At 48.5% G+C, this 20,188-nt stretch overlaps 1 protein-coding gene across 4 annotated transcripts in view; it reads right to left on the bottom strand.

Moving 5' to 3' along the window:
- Positions 1-20,188, bottom strand: part of tnr (tenascin R (restrictin, janusin)) — a 171,995-nt gene that overhangs the window by 7,228 nt on the left and 144,579 nt on the right. For all 4 annotated transcript variants that reach the window (XM_035421000.1, XM_035420998.1, XM_035421001.1 and 1 more), the window contains 8 exons: positions 16,781-16,900; positions 15,644-15,787; positions 10,756-10,875; positions 10,216-10,401; positions 7,011-7,141; positions 4,578-4,710; positions 3,700-3,851; positions 3,187-3,283 (listed from right to left, as the gene is read on the bottom strand). In XM_035421000.1, coding sequence (XP_035276891.1) covers positions 3,187-3,283; positions 3,700-3,851; positions 4,578-4,710; positions 7,011-7,141; positions 10,216-10,401; positions 10,756-10,875; positions 15,644-15,787; positions 16,781-16,900 — 1,083 coding nt within the window. The remainder of the gene's footprint in view (positions 1-3,186; positions 3,284-3,699; positions 3,852-4,577; positions 4,711-7,010; positions 7,142-10,215; positions 10,402-10,755; positions 10,876-15,643; positions 15,788-16,780; positions 16,901-20,188) is intronic.

Genomic DNA, 20,188 nt, shown 5'->3' with positions numbered 1-20,188 from the left:
TTATTTCAATTAGACCGTGAGCCATGTGTCATTCTAATGCGTGTCTCTCCTACAAAGGCCCAACCTGACATAAAAAAATGATTTCTCGCAGACTTGGGGGTGCAGTTCAAGATGATGTACTGGAAAAAAGAAAAATTCATGTTGGAGTGTGGGGATGGGGGTGGTGGTGGGGGTGGGGGTGGGGGTGGGCGGGGGGTGGGGTGGGGAGTAAACTTTCTGGAAAAGAGAAAACCGAGGCGTTCTGTGATAGTGAACTGTTTTGGGGAGATGGTACATTCCTTGGTCGTGGGTTAAGTCTGGGAGACTCAAAATTCCCAGGAGTGTTTTTCTGTCTGCCTCCCTCACCATTGTGGTGGTCCTGGTTTCATGCCTCCCTGAGTGCCAGTGAATGAGAATTTGGGGATGTTCTCGTATAATGGCTCCTTGTGCCGCAGAGCCGCTTGTTTCAAAGTTATAATTCGGACTGGAGCTCATTTAACACACCGTGATCAATAGTCACTTCACTGGAGAGAGATCAGCTCAAAAACGTTACACAAAAACCAGAGCGGTCGAACCCAATCACAGAAACGCTCTCTCCCTTCATCCCGAGGAGACCTGTGTGCAATATGAAAGCCAGGGATGAGACTGGCATTAAAAAAACCAGGTGCCGCCATTTAAAAAAAAAAAGAAAAATTAATTACTGTACAGCAACCTGCAAAACATCATCCTGCACTTTACAGCATATGATGCAAGACCATCTGTTACCACAGACAGTGCCATAGAACTGCTCACAAAATAAAATGATATTCTCCTTCATCGTATAGTACACATCTGGTCCCGCTTTTAATTCCACTGGCTTTCTTTGTTGCTGTTATATTAGCTATTTGCGTAAAGTTTCAACAGCCCCTAAGTCCATGGAATTATGAGTCCATCGCAATCTGACATTCTGAATTTTCTGTCCGCTTAATTGAAAATCACCTAGATTTAAAAGAAAAAAGAAACTGTGTTCAAAGCTGTTGCCATCATTCTCTTCATTACTTCTTCCACATAACGTATCTTGTATCATTAAATTTCTGACTTACATTTCCACTTTTGGTGAGGGTGAAATGGCGAGGAAAATTAAAGGGATAATGGTTTCGCTCCGCAGAGCAGCATGACTTTCGTTTTACGGCAGCTTTATAGCGTACAGAGTTATAGCGCATTTGCTGTAGTTTAGGTGATTAGGTGAACAAGACACCGAGCAGCAGTAATGACGCCATGTTTTAAGCCCTGGCAATGCTGTCTGGACAGGAAGCCGGGACACTGCAGGCCTATTGTGGCCAACGGGCAAAGATGGCGGGTCTTTGAGGTGTCTCCTTTGGGGTCCTGCCGCCATTTCATGTGAGGAAACCCCACTAGTGTATTAAAAAAACCACTAACAAGAGGCAAATAAGAACGTCCTTTTATATCCCATTTACTTTTTGCATCTATTGTGAACTGTATTTGCAGCACATAACATTATCCCTTTTAACGGGACCCTGATGGCTCGCAAGTTATGAAAGTGCTCCGTAAAACATGTATCCCTGTATTTATTTACTGATAAAATGTGTTTACAGGACAGACCATGCGGCGCAATCCATAAAGAGACCAATTCTCAACCCGTTTACAAATCTCCTCATGCATTTTTCTGTACAAGAGTACATACTGTAGGACATACTGTACCTGATACATCTTCATCTCAGTAAAAATGTGTTAAAATTATTTTAATTTACATCAGGTTGGTAATAGGTATGTTTTATGTCCATTATTGGGAGGGGGGGTGGTCATTGAGGTGATCACTAAGTACTGCTGCTGTAGGGCATTGACCTCGTCTCCACAAATTGCTGGCTAATTGCTGGCTAATTGATACAGTACACGGTTTCTCATCAAAGACAAGGATGGGTAACTCTGGACCTCTGGTCGGTCACGGGGTCTGCTTCCCCTTTGACGCGGTTCAAGTCTCGAGCACTTCATTAGAGTCGTTGTTCAGACCTTGTGTCAACTAGCCTTCTGTTCCTGCTCCTATCGCAAGCCAGTTGATAATTCAAAGGCCGTGTGACTTTAAACCTGCTGCACTTGATCTGAAGGGAAGGGTTCTTTTGGTCTTTTCCCTGTTCGCCATGCTGGAGCCAGGTGCATCGTCCCAGGTGTAACTCAGGGTGAGGACACACCGTGAATCTCTTGGCACGGTGATGGCAAAAACCTTGTAACCTACTTACAAACAGGCCAAGAGCAGGGCTAGCAAACAGCACCCTGAAACACAAAACCAGGGGTTCCATAATGGGGGAGGGATTAGGGTTAGAGTTAGGATGATTCCAAGTGCCCTGACTGACAAGAGCCATCACAAATGACCAGAACATAGCATTTTCTGGGATGGTGGGACCCAAATGTGAGATCTTTTCTTTGGACCCAAAATCCCTGGAGGTGCCCCAGCCTGAAGCTCTGAGAGCTGTCAGGAGTATGAGTATCTCGCCCTGTCTTTCAGTATCTCAGGGATATCTCACACACACGTTTCCTAATTGAATTGTTTAAAGCCCTCTGAACATTTTTTTCCACTTCATCCTTCGACCCTGAGCCCACGTCGGTGTGCGGTCAACCTTTCGTTCGGACGCGACGCCCGGGGGAAAACGGAGGAACCGGACAGCCAGGCAGCCCGGTGAGAATCCGGCTGGACTCGGCACAGCGGGATGGGCGTCTCAGGGCTGCCGGCACTGCTTAAAATCCATTTTAAATGGTAAAAAATTCATGGGAAAGAATACAGGCTCCTCGACTGCAGACTTGAACTAAAGCCAAGACTTCCACTAAATCCTGTACGGACACACATACATCTTCAATGCCTTCGGCTTGCTTTGAGATATTTGGAGTAATAATCAAATTCTGAATTTTTACAAATATTTTTTTTTAAGGGTGCGGGTGGGCACATGGAAAAAATTGTTTTTGTTTTTTCAGCTGAATTGGTTAAAATAACATAAGCAATTTTAGTGGACATTAAGAAGATCATTTTTTGATTGACCAAAAAATACTGTTTTTCATTGCAAGTTTAGAGTCCATCTGCACTTACGGTGAAGTTTTAGGGTTATCTTTGACCCTGTGAATGGTTGGGATACATGCTGTTATTTTTATATTCGGAGTGGCATTCTTTTTATCAAATACTTTTTTTTAAAGTCGGTCTGTTTCAAAATGGCTTACCGAGCCAAAACTCATCTTCAAGGTTGCCAAAGCCAACCCTGTAGTCAGTCCAGTTCCTTGAGAAGTTTGTCAAGCCATTCTGGCGTCTCTGGAAGACCTGCATTGTGGCAAATAAACAGAGATGTAAACAAATTTTAGTCGACTGCTTTACAGTGTTTGATGTGTCGGAAGAGGGTGATGGTGTGATGTAGCTGGTGAGAAAATGCTGAAATGTGGATTTCTCATATCAATATAGCAACATATGGGGGAAAAGGTTTACCTTTTTATCTTCATCTTCGAGGAGTGAAACATTGTGAAGTAATAAATACTAATAAATAAAAATATTTTGTATTTATTTGCTTGTTATTGCAAGCGAGGGATTATTTTCCTTATGGCTATGACAGTGGTTCAAATTGTGGTCACGGTCGTTATTTTGTGCTTGATGACTGGTGACCAACAGAACCTCACCCCCCCCACAGCTCCCCCCCCCCCCCCCACCACTGGCCCCTCCTTTTAACCAACGGAAACACTCACGATCCAGCCCCCCCCGTCGGTGGTCATGTCGCAGTAAACCTGCACGCCCTGGCTGGGGTCCCGGTTCACATAGATGGTGTAGACGCCGCTGAGTGACTCCCCGTTGAGGAGGTGCTGGGCGCAGTTCTGGGGCGTAGCGAAAAGGCGGTTTCCTGTTCGAGAAGAAGAACGCACCTTTGACCGACAGAGGAAAGAGGAAGCGGTTGAATTTGAGGAACTGTGAAACGGGCGTTTTTATTTATGTTCGTTTCCGATCTGGGGACCAGCCATGGTTCAGAAGAAGGGTAAATTGCAGAGGGTGAATGGCTTTTAAGTGCTGATTAATCAGAAAGAAATACGTTTTACAAGGAAATTTTATGCGGTGATTGATACCTTCAGTATAAAGCCAGGAGAGACAGGAATGGAGAAAAGCGTGAACCGCAGCGATATAGGCACTGGGGTGTGAAAGAGTGTCAATAAAACCAGGAGAGTCATCTGGGCTGGGCAAAGGTCCATAAACACCTTGTACTGCTCAACATTTCCTATTTTATTTCCAAGGAAGGGGTATCTTGTAAAACTATCAGAGCACAATATCAATGAAAAAGAAATACCGGTACAATTCTGAGAGACCTGCGCAAAATCTGCAGTCAATATTACATTGAGTCTCAGCCGACTTTGGTACAAGGAATTTAAACATCTGGGGAAAAAACCGCTTACAGGGTGTCACGTGATTTTTTTCACATTAAGGGATCTCAGAGTCGTTTGTCCTGAGCTACCTATCCTGAAAGAGCGTTGCCGTGGCGACAGAGGCGGCGGGGAGGCCCCGGAGAGGGAGCGAGATGCGGTTTCTGTGCCCGCGGGCCCCCAGCGGCCCCCTGGGAAATGTAGTGCCAGCGCACCTGTGGAGAAGGAGGCGGAGACGATGGCGCTGGTCTCCAGGCCGCGGGCGGCCTGCAGCCTGATGGTGTACTCCGTGGTCTCCGCTAGGCCCTCCAGCCGGATCCAGGTGTCCTCGGCATCCAGGATCAGCTCCTGGATCACAGGCGGAGGAGAAAATCCCATTAGAGGCTGGCAGAGCAGTGATAATCCCCCAAGCAAAAAAATAAATAAAAAATTCTGCACCTGGCCTGATATTTTCTACCGGTTGTAGAACAGTTCCCCACTCTGCAAGGGCCAGCCAGACCAGGAAAGATTTTACTCTCTATAAACTGAGATATGAGCGATCAACCAAAAAATATTGCATCATATCCTGTAAATACGTACTCTCGGGCTTGCCAAATCAGGACAAATTCAGTTTTTCTAAACGCAAGTCAGCAAAAATAATGAAATAAGCACACCCATATCCCAGCGATTACCAAGAGGTTTAACACAATATGGTGAAATGTTTTTTTTTCCAGTGTTTCCTCTCATTTGACGAGCAGCATTAAAATAAGCCTGAAAAGGCTTTCATCACACACTGGAGCTGAGATGGCAGGCAGCCATTTTGAACAGAGAGAGGGAGTCCTATTTTTCCCCGTTTCAAATCCCAGACAGCTTCATTCGACTCACAGTTTTTGACAAATCCAGTTTCGATCAAACATTGATCTCTCGAGGAGCGACGCGTCATTTTTTGGGGGCTTTATTCCGATGCAATAAGCAGGTCCTTGAGCAGGGTTTTCTGAGTTCGCAGTAAGACGACAGCGCGGAGAACGGCTTCTGGCCGACTTATGAAATATGAAGGACCGCATGAAATATTCAACCTGTTTAAAAAGTGTCAAACATTTATAGCAATATGTTTCCTGAATTATGCAGAAAAGAAAGTTTCAATGAGGCTATGCCACACATCTCTGGACTCTGATAATGAGGACTTGTTAGCATGTTCTGTACAAAGGCGGTAGCACAGTAAGCATTGCGCCCTTTGTTGGTGATACTGTACGTAACCCCTGGAGGTTATTAATGAGATTAGTTATCCAAGGAGGAAAGTCATATTTGAGATCCTACGATGAGATGGGCACACAAATGAAAGCCATTATGCAAATCGTATTTCTGTTGTGTCCTGTGTACACACATCCGATATTCCGTGCAGCGCTGATCCAAATGACTCCGACGCGGCGAGGCATTCAGAGATGAGCTGATCCTTCAGAAGAGCCAATGAGAACGCAATGAGGACACGGGTCCTATGAGAATGCAACGCCGTGTACGGGCCATTGTGTGGGGGGGGGGGGGGGGAATCGTTTGAACAGCGTGGCCAACGTGCGACTGTGTGCGTTGAGACGTTTACCCTGCGCGCTACTGCCACCCACTGGACAAACTAAAGGACAGACAACTCCTAGGGTCAAAAGTGCACCCATCCACAGGTATGCCTTACCAATATATAAAAACTGCGCTTCTTTATATGAACTGTCACACTTTATCAACAGCTACTGTGTGTGTGTGTGTGTGCGTGTATGTGTGAGTGTGTGTGTGTGCCTGTGTGTATATATGCATGCATGTGTATGTGCATATGTGTTTGTGTGTGTGTGTCACTGTGTGTGCGTATGCCTGTGTGTGTGTGTGTGTGTGTGTTAATGTACTATGCATATGAATTTAATATATTCATTGTTTGACTGAATCCTATAACACTGCATTAATATACTGATGATATTGCATCCAGTGAGCACTCAATCAGAGAGATCACATGAAAGAGGTGAAGAATGAAGAGTGTGCCAGGGTCAAATGTGATGTAACGAGCTAAAAAAAGCTTATTTGAGCAAAATGTCTGGGGAAATTATTTCCGCAGGCTCATTAATAGACATATTGCAACGGTTAATGACTCTGTCAATTTACTTTATTAATACAACTGGCGAGAGCAGAAGTTTAATTAAATAAAATAAAATAAAAACGTTATTCTCCCGGAAGGAAAAAACGATGAGATTTAAAGTGCTCGGGCAGCTGAAGAGATACTCGTGGCAGAATCGCACGCCGCGATTCTAAATATCACAGTAGGTCAACTCCGTCACAGCGACGAGCGTGGTGCTGCATACCTGAGCGGAAAAATAGTATAAAAAAAAACAGATTTGAGATATCTTTTTTTTTTTTTTTTAAAAAGGGGGGAGCTCAGGGGGAGCTACAGCAAGGGACCACAACGGAAATAAATCCTGTGACTTTTTTGTGTCATCCTTGATGCTTTTTTTAATTGTGCATGTACACTGGTGTTCGCAACCATGTATGTAATTGTCCTTTTTAAAGTGAACCGTCAAATAAATGAACTAAACTAAATCTGAAAAGGCTGCACGGCGTTGTCAGGGAAAGGGGGAGGCGTTGTCAGGGAAACGGGGAGGCGTTGTCAGGGAAAAAATGGAGGCGTGGCCTGCCTTGCGGTTGCCGTCGGCGGACTTGTACGTCAGCATGTAGTTGTCGATGTCGGCGATGGGGGGCAGCCAGGAAATGAGGGCGCTCCGGTGGTTCACCTCGCTGGCCGTCAGGTTTTTGGGCGCGTCCATGGCTACGGGGAGGAAGCAGAGAGGGAGACCGTGGGTGGGGGTCGGGGGGGGGGGGGGGGGGGGGGGGGGGGGTCAACGGTCACATTCACAGAGTCAATTACATGAATGTTGATTGCGATGATTACGACAATTTCTCGCCAAGCTGTGGAAAAATGTGAAATTATACGAGTTATTATTTCTTCTGTGATAATGCCTTGTTATCGCTTAATCATCAGCGAATAATCAGTGAATCCCAGTAATTAGTATGCGTGTTGTTATTAGTGTTTTTTTCTAAAAGGAAAGCTCAAAATAATGACATTGCGTTACAGTGACAAAACAAGACGAAGGAGGAAAGCAAAAAACATTGACATAAATATGAATACAGAATAATAAACGTAGATTAGAAATTGCGGTGAAATTGTGACACATCAATTAAAAATAATTTCAATTAGGTTCAGGTTAAATTGAAAAACTGGTACGGCTAAAAGAAGTAAAACGTTCATAGGTTTATCATCACAGAACCAAAGAACCAAATCATGGTCTTAGAAATAACAGAGAAAAGCAGGCATAGGAGGCACTAAATTAGGCATGATGGATAGTTTAAATTGGGGAAAAGCAGAGGCGTTGTTGGGAGAGGAGTAACCTGCATGAACAGGAATCCAGAGCCCTGAGGGCAGGGAGTTCACTCTGAAATGGGGCGACATAGCTCAGGAGGATTGTCTGGCAGTCGGAGGATTGCCGGTTCGATCCCCCGCCCTGGGTGTGTCGAAGTGTCCCTGAGCAAGACACCTAACACCTAATTGCTCCCAACGAGCTGATTGGTACCTTGCATGGCAGCGTGTGTGTGGGAATGGGTGAACTGTAAAGCGCTTTGGATAAAAGCGCTATATAAATGCAGTCCATTTGAAATGGCAATGACAAGCTCGCTGAAGTTAGAAGCAAAATTACAACTCCGTGTAAATATCGGTCTGTATTCCCGTTCTGGTTTTATCTGACAGGCCGTCATTCTTTCAAAATGATTGCAGCGGTGAAAGGAAGCATTTATCTCTCTGTTTCCTTTAAACTCTTCATCATGATGGATGTTAATTTTGCATTTGCATGTCAAAGAGCCTGCGGTGACATTTTGTTCCCCGTTCCCTGTGTTTTAGAGTACTTCTGTTGCCTTTAAATGTGCCGTGACACACAACCTGTCTCTCTCTCCCCCGTGCAGAAACACGCAAACACCCACACACACAAGCACACAAGAACACACGCGCGCGCGCACACGCACACACACACACTCACACACGCACACACACACACAAGCACACATACGCACACGCACACGCACGCACACACACACAAGCACACACACTAATTGTGTGGGAGTATCACTCTCCTAGATTCCCAGGCTCATAAATGTAGCAGCTTTATAGGGGCTGACCGGAGGAGGTGAACCCCTCACGGTCACAGTCACTGTGCTCATCCAGGTGGTTCTGCCGTGTTCAAATACACCAGCGGTTATTTTCTCAAACATCTACCCCGTTAAAGAGCCGATTAAATAAGGAAATGAGCAAGATGATGCAAAATGAGTGCAATTCAAGAGGCTTAGGAAATTTAGGACTTATTTGCCCACGCTAAAATAGACAAACACACCTTGTCTTTATGCCAAGGTCTTCCACAGACACTGAGTCAACAAAAATAATGAAGAGCTCCCCAGTTCTTTGTTTTTAGACCTCTCTGAATGCTGAGAGCAGTCAGCGCCGTTGCTTTTTATCAGAGAATAGCAGAGTCAAAAAACTCCCGGAAAAAAAACCGCGCCACGTTATTAGAGCAGAACGTCTGCAAAACGAAACGATCGCCGTCCGACTACAAACAAGCGGAGTCCGCCGCTGCGTGAACTCCGCTGGCCGCGATCAGGCGATTGCCTGTCGACATCAGACAGGGAGCCTGCTGCTGAAGTGGCAGGCCAAATGGCCCGTGACACTTTGATTATGTACAAATTAATCTGTTTTCGATAACACGTCAAATGATTAAATGTTTGGGCCGGTCGCCGCTGTCCCCGCTCTCGATTGGGGATCACCGTCGCCGAATGAATAACTGTCAGCTGGGCTGGCCATGTGAACACACACACACACACACACACACACACACACACACACATGCACACACATACACACGCAATCACACACGCACAAGCACACACACACACACAGGTACACACACACACACATGCATGCACACACACACAGGTACACACACACACATGCACACACACATGCACACACATACACACGCAATCACACACGTACAAGCACACACACACACACACAGGTACACACACGCACATGCATGCACACACACACACACACACACACACACAGGTACACGCACATACGCGCATGCACACACACAAACACATACACACACACACACACACACACACACAGGTACACACACACACATGCATGCACACACATACACATGCACACACACACACACACACAGGTACACGCACATACGCCATTACACACACACAAACACACGTACACGTACACGCACACACACACCCACACACACAGACACAGACACACACACACACACACAGACACACACACACAGACACACACACGCTTCATGTGCCATGTGCGATGCGGCAGTGTGCACTTGTTAACGGTCTCAGTCTTGTTGCCGAGGAGACCTTGGTATTTCCACCACGCGTCTCCCCAGAGGGCCCTCTAACTGCTGACTGTGCATTTTTTGTTTAGAGTCTCCAAAAATATATTTCTGTACTTCCCGTCCAGCGAAAACAAGAACTTTAATGCGGGCGCTCGCCCGCGTGCTCGCGGAAGAGCCTAGAAACCGGCAGGCTCACCATCTGTCTCTGCAGGGCTGAAGCTCCCTGCGCTTGATGGCAGAAGCCTTGCCGGATTGATCGACGCGATCGACCGGCGATTTAATCACCTCTCCCTTCTTCTCTGGAGATCCTCGCCTGATTTACGGACAAGCAACCCGATGTGCTACGCACACCTGGGCCAGCCGTTTTGAGTTTGCACCCGGCCCTGCTTAGGGCCCCTGGGCGTAAGACAGTCCTGGTGAACCGGGCCTGGATACGTACGCGTGGCGAAGTTGGCGATGACGGTGCCGCTGGTGAGGGGCCCCTTGGTGGCGTACAGGGCCACAGAGTAGCTGGTGCTGGGGAGGAGGCGGCTCAGCTGGTGCTCCTGACGGTTGCCCTCCACCAGGATGGTTTCCGCGGCTACCGCGGAGGACGGAAAGGTCAGCCGCAGGTCGCCGGGAGAACCTGCGGGGGACAAACCGGCAATCGGGTCAGAGGCTCCACCCCGTCCCCGACAGAGCATTCTGGGTAATCTGCTCGCGCTTCTGAGCAACCCCCCGGTTTTATCGCCTTCGATTTTTTCACCCTCTTCTAAAAAACGCTGACTGACCAGAGCGAGGCGTTTCCACGGGAGACTTTACAATCACCCAGAATTATTCCCAGGCGCAGCGAGTGCCGTCGTCACGGGGACAAAGACGGGGACAAATAAAGGGAAGGGGACTCTTTAAAAGTGCATCTGAGGGTCTCTGAGAGTTGTTCTGAACCGGGGGCAGGGGGGGGGGGGGGGTGGGAGTGTAACAGGACGGGGCGGAGCCGTACCCTGGTTGCGCGTGAGCGTGAGCACGTAGTTATCCACGCTGGACAGAGGGGGCGTCCACCTCAGGAGAGCCCCCTGGGGGGTGATGTTCAAGGTCATCAGGTCCATCGGCATGTCCATGGCTGCGGGGGGGGGTGGGAGGGAGAACACATCTCTGTGAGGGCAGACATCAACACTGACACGAGTTTAATCCCCCCCCCCCCCCCCCCCCCCCCCCACCCCATCTGCGCCCCCCTTTATCTTCACACAAATCTCTCGCTGCTCTCTTTTTAACTTTCACACATCCACAATCATTGGCTTTGAGCTTCCTGTCTTCCTTTCAAACCGTCACATGGTTATTTTATTCAAACTGATATGAGAAAAGCAAAAAAAAAGAAGAACGTAGCCGTGGAAACGCAAACTGGGAGCAGAGTCTTCATTACACGTGATTTTTAAAAACTTCTTCTGTTTCAGTTTGGAGATTTTATGGGAGAAGTACAGGCTTATACTGCAGATCGTCTCCAGGCTAGGACTGTTATCCACAGAAATAGAATTCGTAATGCCTGCTCAAAATGTTACAGCTCAAAGGATTAGACAGAGCACTGCTGTGCATATCAAAGGAGTCTCAGGAATAACCAGCACTGAAAAATGTACATCTAAAACAAACATAAGATTAGCCCGATTTCCAAAATGAATGGAAAAACAATTATTTGACAGGAACATATGCATGGAATATTATAGGCCTTCTTAAGTTCATGAGCTGACTTTCTGCTCACTTCTGGAATTGACTGAACTTAAATGGAATCGTCCCTAACCCTGCATTGAGAATGACTGAATCCAGCCCCAAACGAACAACACAAAGCTCTTGAATCACTGCCTATATGAAGCGAAGAAATGAAAGAGATTTCACTTCTATGGCTCATGAGCTTAGATCACCTAGCTTAACTCTTGACTCTCTCTTGACTTGACTCTAACTACCAGCTTGTGAATGACAAAAATATATTTTTTGCATTCATTCTTCGTACTTTTTGACAATTGACTCATTTCTGACTGTCGCACTGTTTTTATAGCCCTGTTCAATGTACATGGATGCTAAGACACCTAGTGCAAGAGTGTTTGCTAAATGTAAATGTCATGACTTGAACCCTCTAGTCATGTGACTGGAGCGGAGACGCTCGATTAACGAGCCCCCCCCCCCCCCCCCCCCCCCCCCCCCCCCCCCTCGCCCTCGCGTTCTGTTAGCAGGGGGGGGACATTTATCCTTCTCTGCGCCAGACGCTGTGGCACACCTGAGTGTGAATTCAAGCCGCGGCCCCCGCTGTCCGCTCCACCATTAACTGAGTTGTCGACGCTGACCCGGCGAGGCCTGAGCCATTCATTAAATCCGGCGTCGCCGGGCACCGCTGCCCGGCAACAAGAGAGAGCGCCGCCGTCCACTCGAGCCCAGCCGCTACGCCGGTCACATGACCGACCGGCTCAACCTCATTCGCCGTTCCCACGCACACACGGTGGGGGTCTCCTCGGGAACGTTTGTCAGCGCGAGCGTTCCGCTTCTCGTAGCGCGGCGGCGGCGGCATGAACTCCCCCGTACTCCATTAAGCAAACCGACCTCGACGCGACCCGATCCATCTCCTACGGGCGTGCGTTCCCACCTCTTTAAGGCCAGCGTTCTGCACACCGAGGCCTGTTATTAATGACCAGAGCTTTACATGCTTCATTACTACAGCACACCGGCCAATGGCAGCACACGAGCGCTAACGTTTCTATCTCCTGTACTGCACACCCACAGGGGTAAACGCCCACAATTTGTCATTGCGTTTTCTATTTTTTTTTTTAAAGCACAATACATGATGGTGATAAAAGTCGACTGTTAATTTCCTTCGCCCGTGTTAATTGTCAGAAAGCGCTATATAGTTACACGAGCGCTTGCCACTGTTATAGACTGTGGGATTTAATCAAAGGCTGGCTCCTTCTACTATAAAAAGTTTAAAAGATGCACTGCAGTGAAACACTTGCATTAATTATTTTTCATTAGTTATTTTGGAACAGCAGCAATTAAATCTTGTACTCTCAGAACAGGATGCAGAGTACAAAACTGACAGTGATTTGCATATTCATGATTAATGAATATTTATCCGAGCGCTAGTTTTTAAATTTGCATACTGACCAGCATGCAAGTTTGAGCGTGTGTGTGTGTGTGTGTGTGTGTGAGCATGCATACATGCGTGTGTGTGTGCGTATTACAAGAAGCATAAATCAGACAAATCTATAATTATGTGTTCTCAGCAATATCCAGTTTTGGTAGTGCATGTTTGAATCTGTCCATAATTTTTCATTTGCGTGAATTTTTCCTCTTTTTTCTACAGCACTTTTGGTTCAAAAAACCTGAATTTTTAAAAACATTTTCATTTATCACTGAGTGACGGCAGGGCACGGTAATGGTGTACTCAAACATCCTACTTTAATTGCATTTTGTCCTGCCTGACTCCAGCAAACCTGGAGCTACACGGAGGCACATTATCACCAATTCATTCAGCGCCTGGTCAGACAAGCAAAGCGTACAACTCACGCTTTACATAACTTATCTTAAAAAAATAAATAAATAGACGTTTCCACTTTTCCAAGGTCGTATAAAAATGGCTTCATTAATGTTAAGCAAGGTGAAGAATAAGAGTCTGTTTAAGCAAATTTCGCTTGCTCTGCGTCCATTAGCCCTGAGGCCCACGACGGAGTTTTACTTTACTGAGGGCAGGTATTGATTGGGCGTGCGCTAGGGAGCTCTCTTCTACGGGACAGTTACAGAGCCACGGGCACAAGGAGTCAGTCCAGCGGAAGCGTTAACCGACGTCGCGATCGATCAATCCGAAAAACCCGCCGCGAACGAACCGCACAGAAACCGCGTCGACGGACGCTAACGCGCGGCGAGCGCTCTCTCCGCCCCCTGGACGGAACTGCGGCGAGCGGGCGCGGTTTAATATTCGGGAGAGAGACGCAGCAGTGGCACGGGGCCACACGCGCGCCCCCCCCCCCCCCCCAAACGCCCCCACTCACCACCGCACGATCAGAGGAGAGATTAAAATCTCTTTTTATTCCACCGTCAATATTTACAAAATAAGCTCTTTTTCGATATGACTCCGCACCCAATGCCCTCATTTATTCGCAGGCTGATATTGCACAATATCGGGCTGGGGGGGGGAGGGGGGGGGGCAGTACAGGGCAGGCAAGCCCATTATGCAAAAATGCCACCGCGTCCAATAAAACCGTAATATCTCACAGAGAGGAACGCGGACTCAGACACGTCTCCTTCTGTAGGACTGCACACACGTGACGAATCGAACACGCGGTTCTGCCCACGCTAAGGCGTGCACTAAATGCAGGTCATCTCATTACGTGAGTGCATGCATGTCTGTGTTATTTTTGGAGCAACAGACAACATACATTCCAACAAAACGTGCTTGCATTTCACAACGCCGATGTATTAAGTTTCCAATGATTATCACAGCGTGTATAGATGTTAAGCAAAATAGCATAAAACAAAGAAAGCCCTCAGGGGACCGAGGACACATTCTCATTTCCCCGACTTCAGCTCCCACGCTGCATAAGAGAATTCACCGTTCATTCTTTAGCAGAATGTACACCTTGAGAACGAAAGAAAGAAAGAAAGAAAGAAAGAAACCGACACAAAAAGAAAGACTCATTTCAGGAAACGCGGAACAAAGAGAGAGAAGACGGAGCATGCAGATCGCGCGGCGGGAGACGAGGACTCGCTTATTTCCACCGGGGGGGTGGGGGTGGGGGGGGGGGGGGGAGAGTTTTTCGCGCAAAATAACATCGAAAAAATCAGACAATTAGTCGAGAGGACAGGGAGCCTTTCGGCGTTTCTTTCTGGAGCGACTGTTCGGAGGCGGGTTTAGAGGCCGATAGCCATGCAGGGCACGCGCTGCCGTGGAAACGGCCGCAGATTACGCATGCAGCGGCGGCGCGGCTAAGCCCGGGTTAGCGGGGCCCGGGCCCTCAGGAGCACCGAAACCACTCCGCGGTATCCGTTCACACGAAAATGTCCGCCAGCTCAGCGGCGGGGAGGGCCGGGGAATAATTGACTGACCGGCTCGCGGCGCTGGAGGAAGACGAGGAAGGAAGAGGGCGGTTAAAAATAGGAGCCCCGGCTGCGGCTCGCTATTTTTCACGACGTGCTATAAATGCAGAAAATAAAAAATAAAAAATTCATTCCTTCCGGCAAGATGTTGGCCAGAGTGTACTGTAGCTCCTGTATAAATTAACAGCGCAGGCACAGCGATTACATGCTACATGAACCAGATTCGTCCAGATTTCGAGGGGGTTTGTTGGCGCAATATATAGTTTTAGCAGACTGGGGGTGCCATCGAAAGCAGTTTATGAAGGATGGGGTGGCTATTCTTAAAACGGACAGCCCTCTAAATCAACGAAGGTAGCTGCTTTTATCCAACAAGGGAATACATTGCAATTCTAAAATGTCAATAAACATGATATATTTGTAGATAATCTGTAACTCTACAGCATAGCATTGAAACCATAGTTAAAGTAGGCAAAGCCTACACAATCTATATATTCAGCAACAATGAGGAACCTTTATGTTCTAAGTTCTAGAACTCCAACTGCGTGAAACTGGAACTATGATGATGGTGTGGGAAAACCGGAATGTTCTACACACTCCGTCAAAGTGGTGCGTTGACATTCTATATTCTATACCTGTTCACATTCTACATTCTATAGCTGTCCACATTCTACATTCTACAGCTGTTCACATTCTATCTAGATTCTGCATTCTACAGCTGTACACATTCGACGGTCTACATTCTACAGCTGTGCTGCATGGCTCCGGGGCAGCGCCCGTGGCGGGAAAGGGGGGGGTGGTCGAGGGGGTTGGCTGACCCGTGAAGACGCTGGTGGTGACGACCTCGCTCTCCTGGCTTCCTCGCACGGCGTTCAGGCCGATCTCGTACTCGGTGGCCGGGTGGAGGCTGCTCAGGGTGTAGTTGGTCACGTCGTTGTCGATCACCACGCTGTCCACCCTTCCTGCATGCCAGGGGAACAGAGGAAAACAAGCTGTCTGAATATTCAGCACGGTCCAGCAGAACCTTTGGCTGCATGCAATGCTAGGCTTTATTCTACAGAACCCATATATACTGTATAGGGCACAGACTTCAGGCTGTCATCGAATGCAAAAGGATTTGCAACCAAATACTAGGTAGGATGACTCTATTTAAGACGTTCTTGATTTGTCCAATAACTTTTGGTCCCCTGGAATGGGGGACTATGTATGAAAAGGGCTGTAATCCCTACACGGATCAGCCGATATGGATGCAAATGCTGTCAAATTAAAGCCGACAGTCTGCACTTTAACCTCATATTCACCGTTTCATTTCGAATGCAACGTGCCGTGTGCCCTGCTGATATTACTGTTACATGGAACACGGTTAAAATAAGTCACTTTATATGACATTTCCATCACATTCCTTTGTGTGCATGCGCCGTGTGTGAAAATAATTTGTACATCAGTCCCTGCAGTACGCATTTAATCAACATAAGATTATTATACGTGCAGCCATGACACGTAAGTCTCTGTCTGTATGTAAAAAAAGAGAATGATTTGACCTCCGCATCCCGACTCACTTCATTCTTTCAGTTAAGGATAAATGAGCAGGCTGCATCAAAGACACGACTTAGAGAGCGGAATGCATCAGAATCTACATTCTTCTCTCAGTGTCGCCCCTCTGAGAGCGTGAAAAATATGTTACCATTGGGGCACTGTGTCTAATTATGAACACATATAAATACACACACACACACACACACACACACACATACAAGCAGTTCAGTACATGAGCACACACACACACACACAGGCACACAGGCACAGACCCAGAAACACACACACACACACACACACACCCATACACACACATGCACACACATGCACATGCACACACACACACTCAAGGCAATGAGTCAACGCAGAGCCACGTGTTAATCACCGCAGGTAACGGTATGGCGGTTAAGTGAACAGACCTCGAGCCGACTGGTAAGACATCTTGTAGTAGTCGAATCGGGCGATGGGATGGCTCCACGAGATGGTGACGGAGTCTTCGGTGACGGAGGACACGATAACCTCCCGAGGAGGGTCCATACCTGCACCAGGTGAGGGGTGGGGGGGGGGGGGTGGTAAAGGGAGGGGTGTAGAGAGCGGGGAGGCAGAGGTGGGGATAGGGAGGGGCGTAGAAAGCGGGGAGATGAGGGGTGGGGGGGAGGGGAGTAGAGAGCGGAGAGGTGAGGGGTGGGGGGGAGAGGAGTAGAGAGCGGGGAGGCAGGGGTGGGGAGAGGGAGGGGTGTAGAAAGTGGGGAGATGAGGGGTGGGGGGGAGGGGTGTAGAGAGTGGGGAGGCAGGGGTGGGGAGAGAGAGGGGTGTAGAAAGCGGGGAGATGAGGGGTGGGGGGGAGGGGAGTGGAGAGCGGAGAGGTGAGGGGTGGGGGGGAGAGGAGTAGAGAGCGGGGAGGCAGGGGTGGGGAGAGGGAGGGGTGTAGAAAGTGGGGAGATGAGGGGTGGGGGGGAGGGGAGTAGAGAGTGGAGAGGTGAGGGGTGGGGGGGGAGAGGAGTAGAGAGCGGCGAGATGGGGGGGAGGGGAGTAGAGAGCGGCGAGATGGGGGGGAGGGGAGTAGAGAGCGGCGAGATGGGGGGGAGGGGAGTAGAGAGCGGGGAAGTGAGGGGTGGGGGGGAGAGGAGTAGAGAGCGGGGAGGCAGGGGTGGGGAGAGGGAGGGGTGTAGAAAGTGGGGAGATGAGGGGTGGGGGGGAGGGGAGTAGAGAGTGGAGAGGTGAGGGGTGGGGGGGAGAGGAGTAGAGAGCGGCGAGATGGGGGGGAGGGGAGTAGAGAGCGGCGAGATGGGGGGAGGGGAGTAGAGAGAGGGGAGATGGGGTGGGGGGGTCAGAGGATTCAGAGAGGTCAGAGTGGACAATGGTCGCTATAGAAACCATCACAAACCAATCAGACACATTTTCAATCAACCTCAGTCAGAGCCGGAGCAGCAGGACAGCCGAGGCTGAGCGGACAGTGGCTAACGCACCGCGGCGGGCACAGGCAACACAAGGCCAGGGACAGAACCATTTGCATTGTTACCGAGTTTCGCCAGCCACCGGGGAATATATTCCTTTTTTTTTAAAGACTGTTCCCAGAGTTCCCAGCAGCGGAGCGGCTGGGGGTGCGGGAGGTGCCCGGCGCACTCGAAAGCAGCCGAGTTAATCACCAGACGTGAGCTGCGGGCCAATTCGGTAAGGTGTAAAAAAAAAAAAAAAAACTAACTGTGGGGAGCTGCGGGATAGGATCCCCCTATAATTCCAGACTCCGTGGGAAACAGTGGGGAGACCCAGAAGGGGTGGTGTGCGAATCCTCTTCCCCGTGCGGTTCGCTTATTATCGCGAGTATAATTGACAGAGTGGGTTAACGATTCAAAGTAACGCCTCCCGCCTTATTTAAACGCGACCGCAATTCGGGAATCCACCGAGTCACCCCGATGCGATTATTCATGTATGCACATTTCCAATTATTTCCCGCTCAACAGGGCTGTCAGTCACACTGTTGGATTTAGCCTTGATATTTAAACTGCATTCAAGTGAAAACATGGGACCGGGGCCCAGTATATTTACCCCTGTGAGCCCTTTCGCATGATGAGGGGTAAAAGCCGACCTCCAGCCATCACCGCGAATATTTTTCGGTTGGTCCTGTCACTGTATTCATTCAAAAAGGAAGGCTGAAAAAGCTCAATTCTCTTTTAAGCCACAGGCTGGTAAGGAAGTGTGGGCAGAGATTGCAATGGATAGCACAAGGGTAGTGGGAGGGGGAGGGGGTGGGGGGTGGAAATGGCCAGATGCAGAGGGCCAGTTTTTGAAATTTTGCCAGGACGGCAAGGTCAGCAACCTTGGCCTTTCATTACGTTTCACAGGATGTTTAATGGCCACAGAACCAGGCCCCTGAATTAAGGTCTTTCTCAGAGGACTGTACCCAGTATAGGGCAGTGGCCCCAATCACTAAACTGGAACATTGGATTTAAAACAATCCAGAGAGAAGATCGCCCCCTACTGGCTGACTAACATCAACTCTGACAGAAAGCTGTTCATTGTCAGGTCTCCCGTCCAAGTTCTAATCAAGCCCAGCCCCTACTCAGCATCATATTTTTGGCACAAGCAGACTCGATATGGAGCGGCTTCAAGCCACGTTGGAATCGCTCCCCCCCCCCCCCCCCCCCCGCTTCCCTCTCAGTCATCAAGCGGCATATCATTTGACAAACAGGCATGTTTTCAAAGATGGCTTCTGGCCCGTGTGAAAAACGAGCCTCTCGCGCACACAGCATCCAAAAGCCCCAAAACTCGACGAGTCCGTTTCGATTCTGGCCGGAGCGCCGCTTGTTTATTGTTACCGAAAAATTGGCAGCTCCCGAAACCGGGGCCCGGGAAGCGGCGTGCAGGTGGTTCTGTGCAAAGTTCACCTCTTTGTATCGGGGGGGGGGGGGGGGGAAGCTGTCCGGAGACCGCGCCCGGGCTGGGCAGCTGGCGGCGGCGGCGGCGGAGGTATATTCCAGCCACTTCCCACGTTCCAGCAGAGGTAATTAAGAGAGGATTACGCGCGCGGAACGCGTTCATAAAGAAATAAAGCATGGAGGAGGATCTGCAATGCAGCTGCGGGAGGAGAGAGAGCTAATGAGAAAATATGGCAGGAAACGCTGAAACGCGGTTTCGCACGCGCTCAGATCGATTTATCTCCCTAAATGAGAGGAATCAGTGAAGAAGCCCTCTCCGGTCCAAAAAAAAATAAATAAATAAATATGTGTTCTTGCCTTTTTCTAATCACCATAAAAAATATATTCAGGACTGACACATTAATTTGTGCCAAATGTATGTCTGTAAAAAAAAAAAAAGCACGAATTGTATTAGTCATGAACAGAAGCCACAGCGTTCGTAATAATATAGCAGGAGTGAAAACACATTACAGATTAAGAGGCATATTAACTGGAGTCTGAAAGCAGCCTGAGTGTGTGGTGATTGAGGTTTAACCCTCAGACGTCTTTGGAGTCAGCAGGTTGTTAACTCAGTCAAGAACATGTATCAACAACGCAGCTTCCGGATTTAAACAACGCAGCGCATTAACTGCGGATAGCTGCAGGGACTTGAGCAAAGTCGCACTGCCCCAGCTGCACCAGTCATGGACTACACAGGAAAAACAACAACAACCCCGAAGGTGATTGGTGGACACTATTTACTACCAGGGACTCCAGGAAGAATATCCACCAATCGCGATGGGCGTTGTTCTATTGGCCGTTATCAACATAGTTTATGATTGGTGGAGCTCCTCTATGAATAAGGTGATGCTAAGGATGTTCTACCCCTATTTGATTTTTCCTGCCCTGCCTTAAATATGGAGGCCCAGC

This window comes from Anguilla anguilla, chromosome 6 (assembly GCF_013347855.1).
Source record: "Anguilla anguilla isolate fAngAng1 chromosome 6, fAngAng1.pri, whole genome shotgun sequence".
NCBI classification, from domain to species: domain Eukaryota; kingdom Metazoa; phylum Chordata; class Actinopteri; order Anguilliformes; family Anguillidae; genus Anguilla; species Anguilla anguilla.
This window is presented reverse-complemented; position numbering and strand designations above follow the sequence as displayed.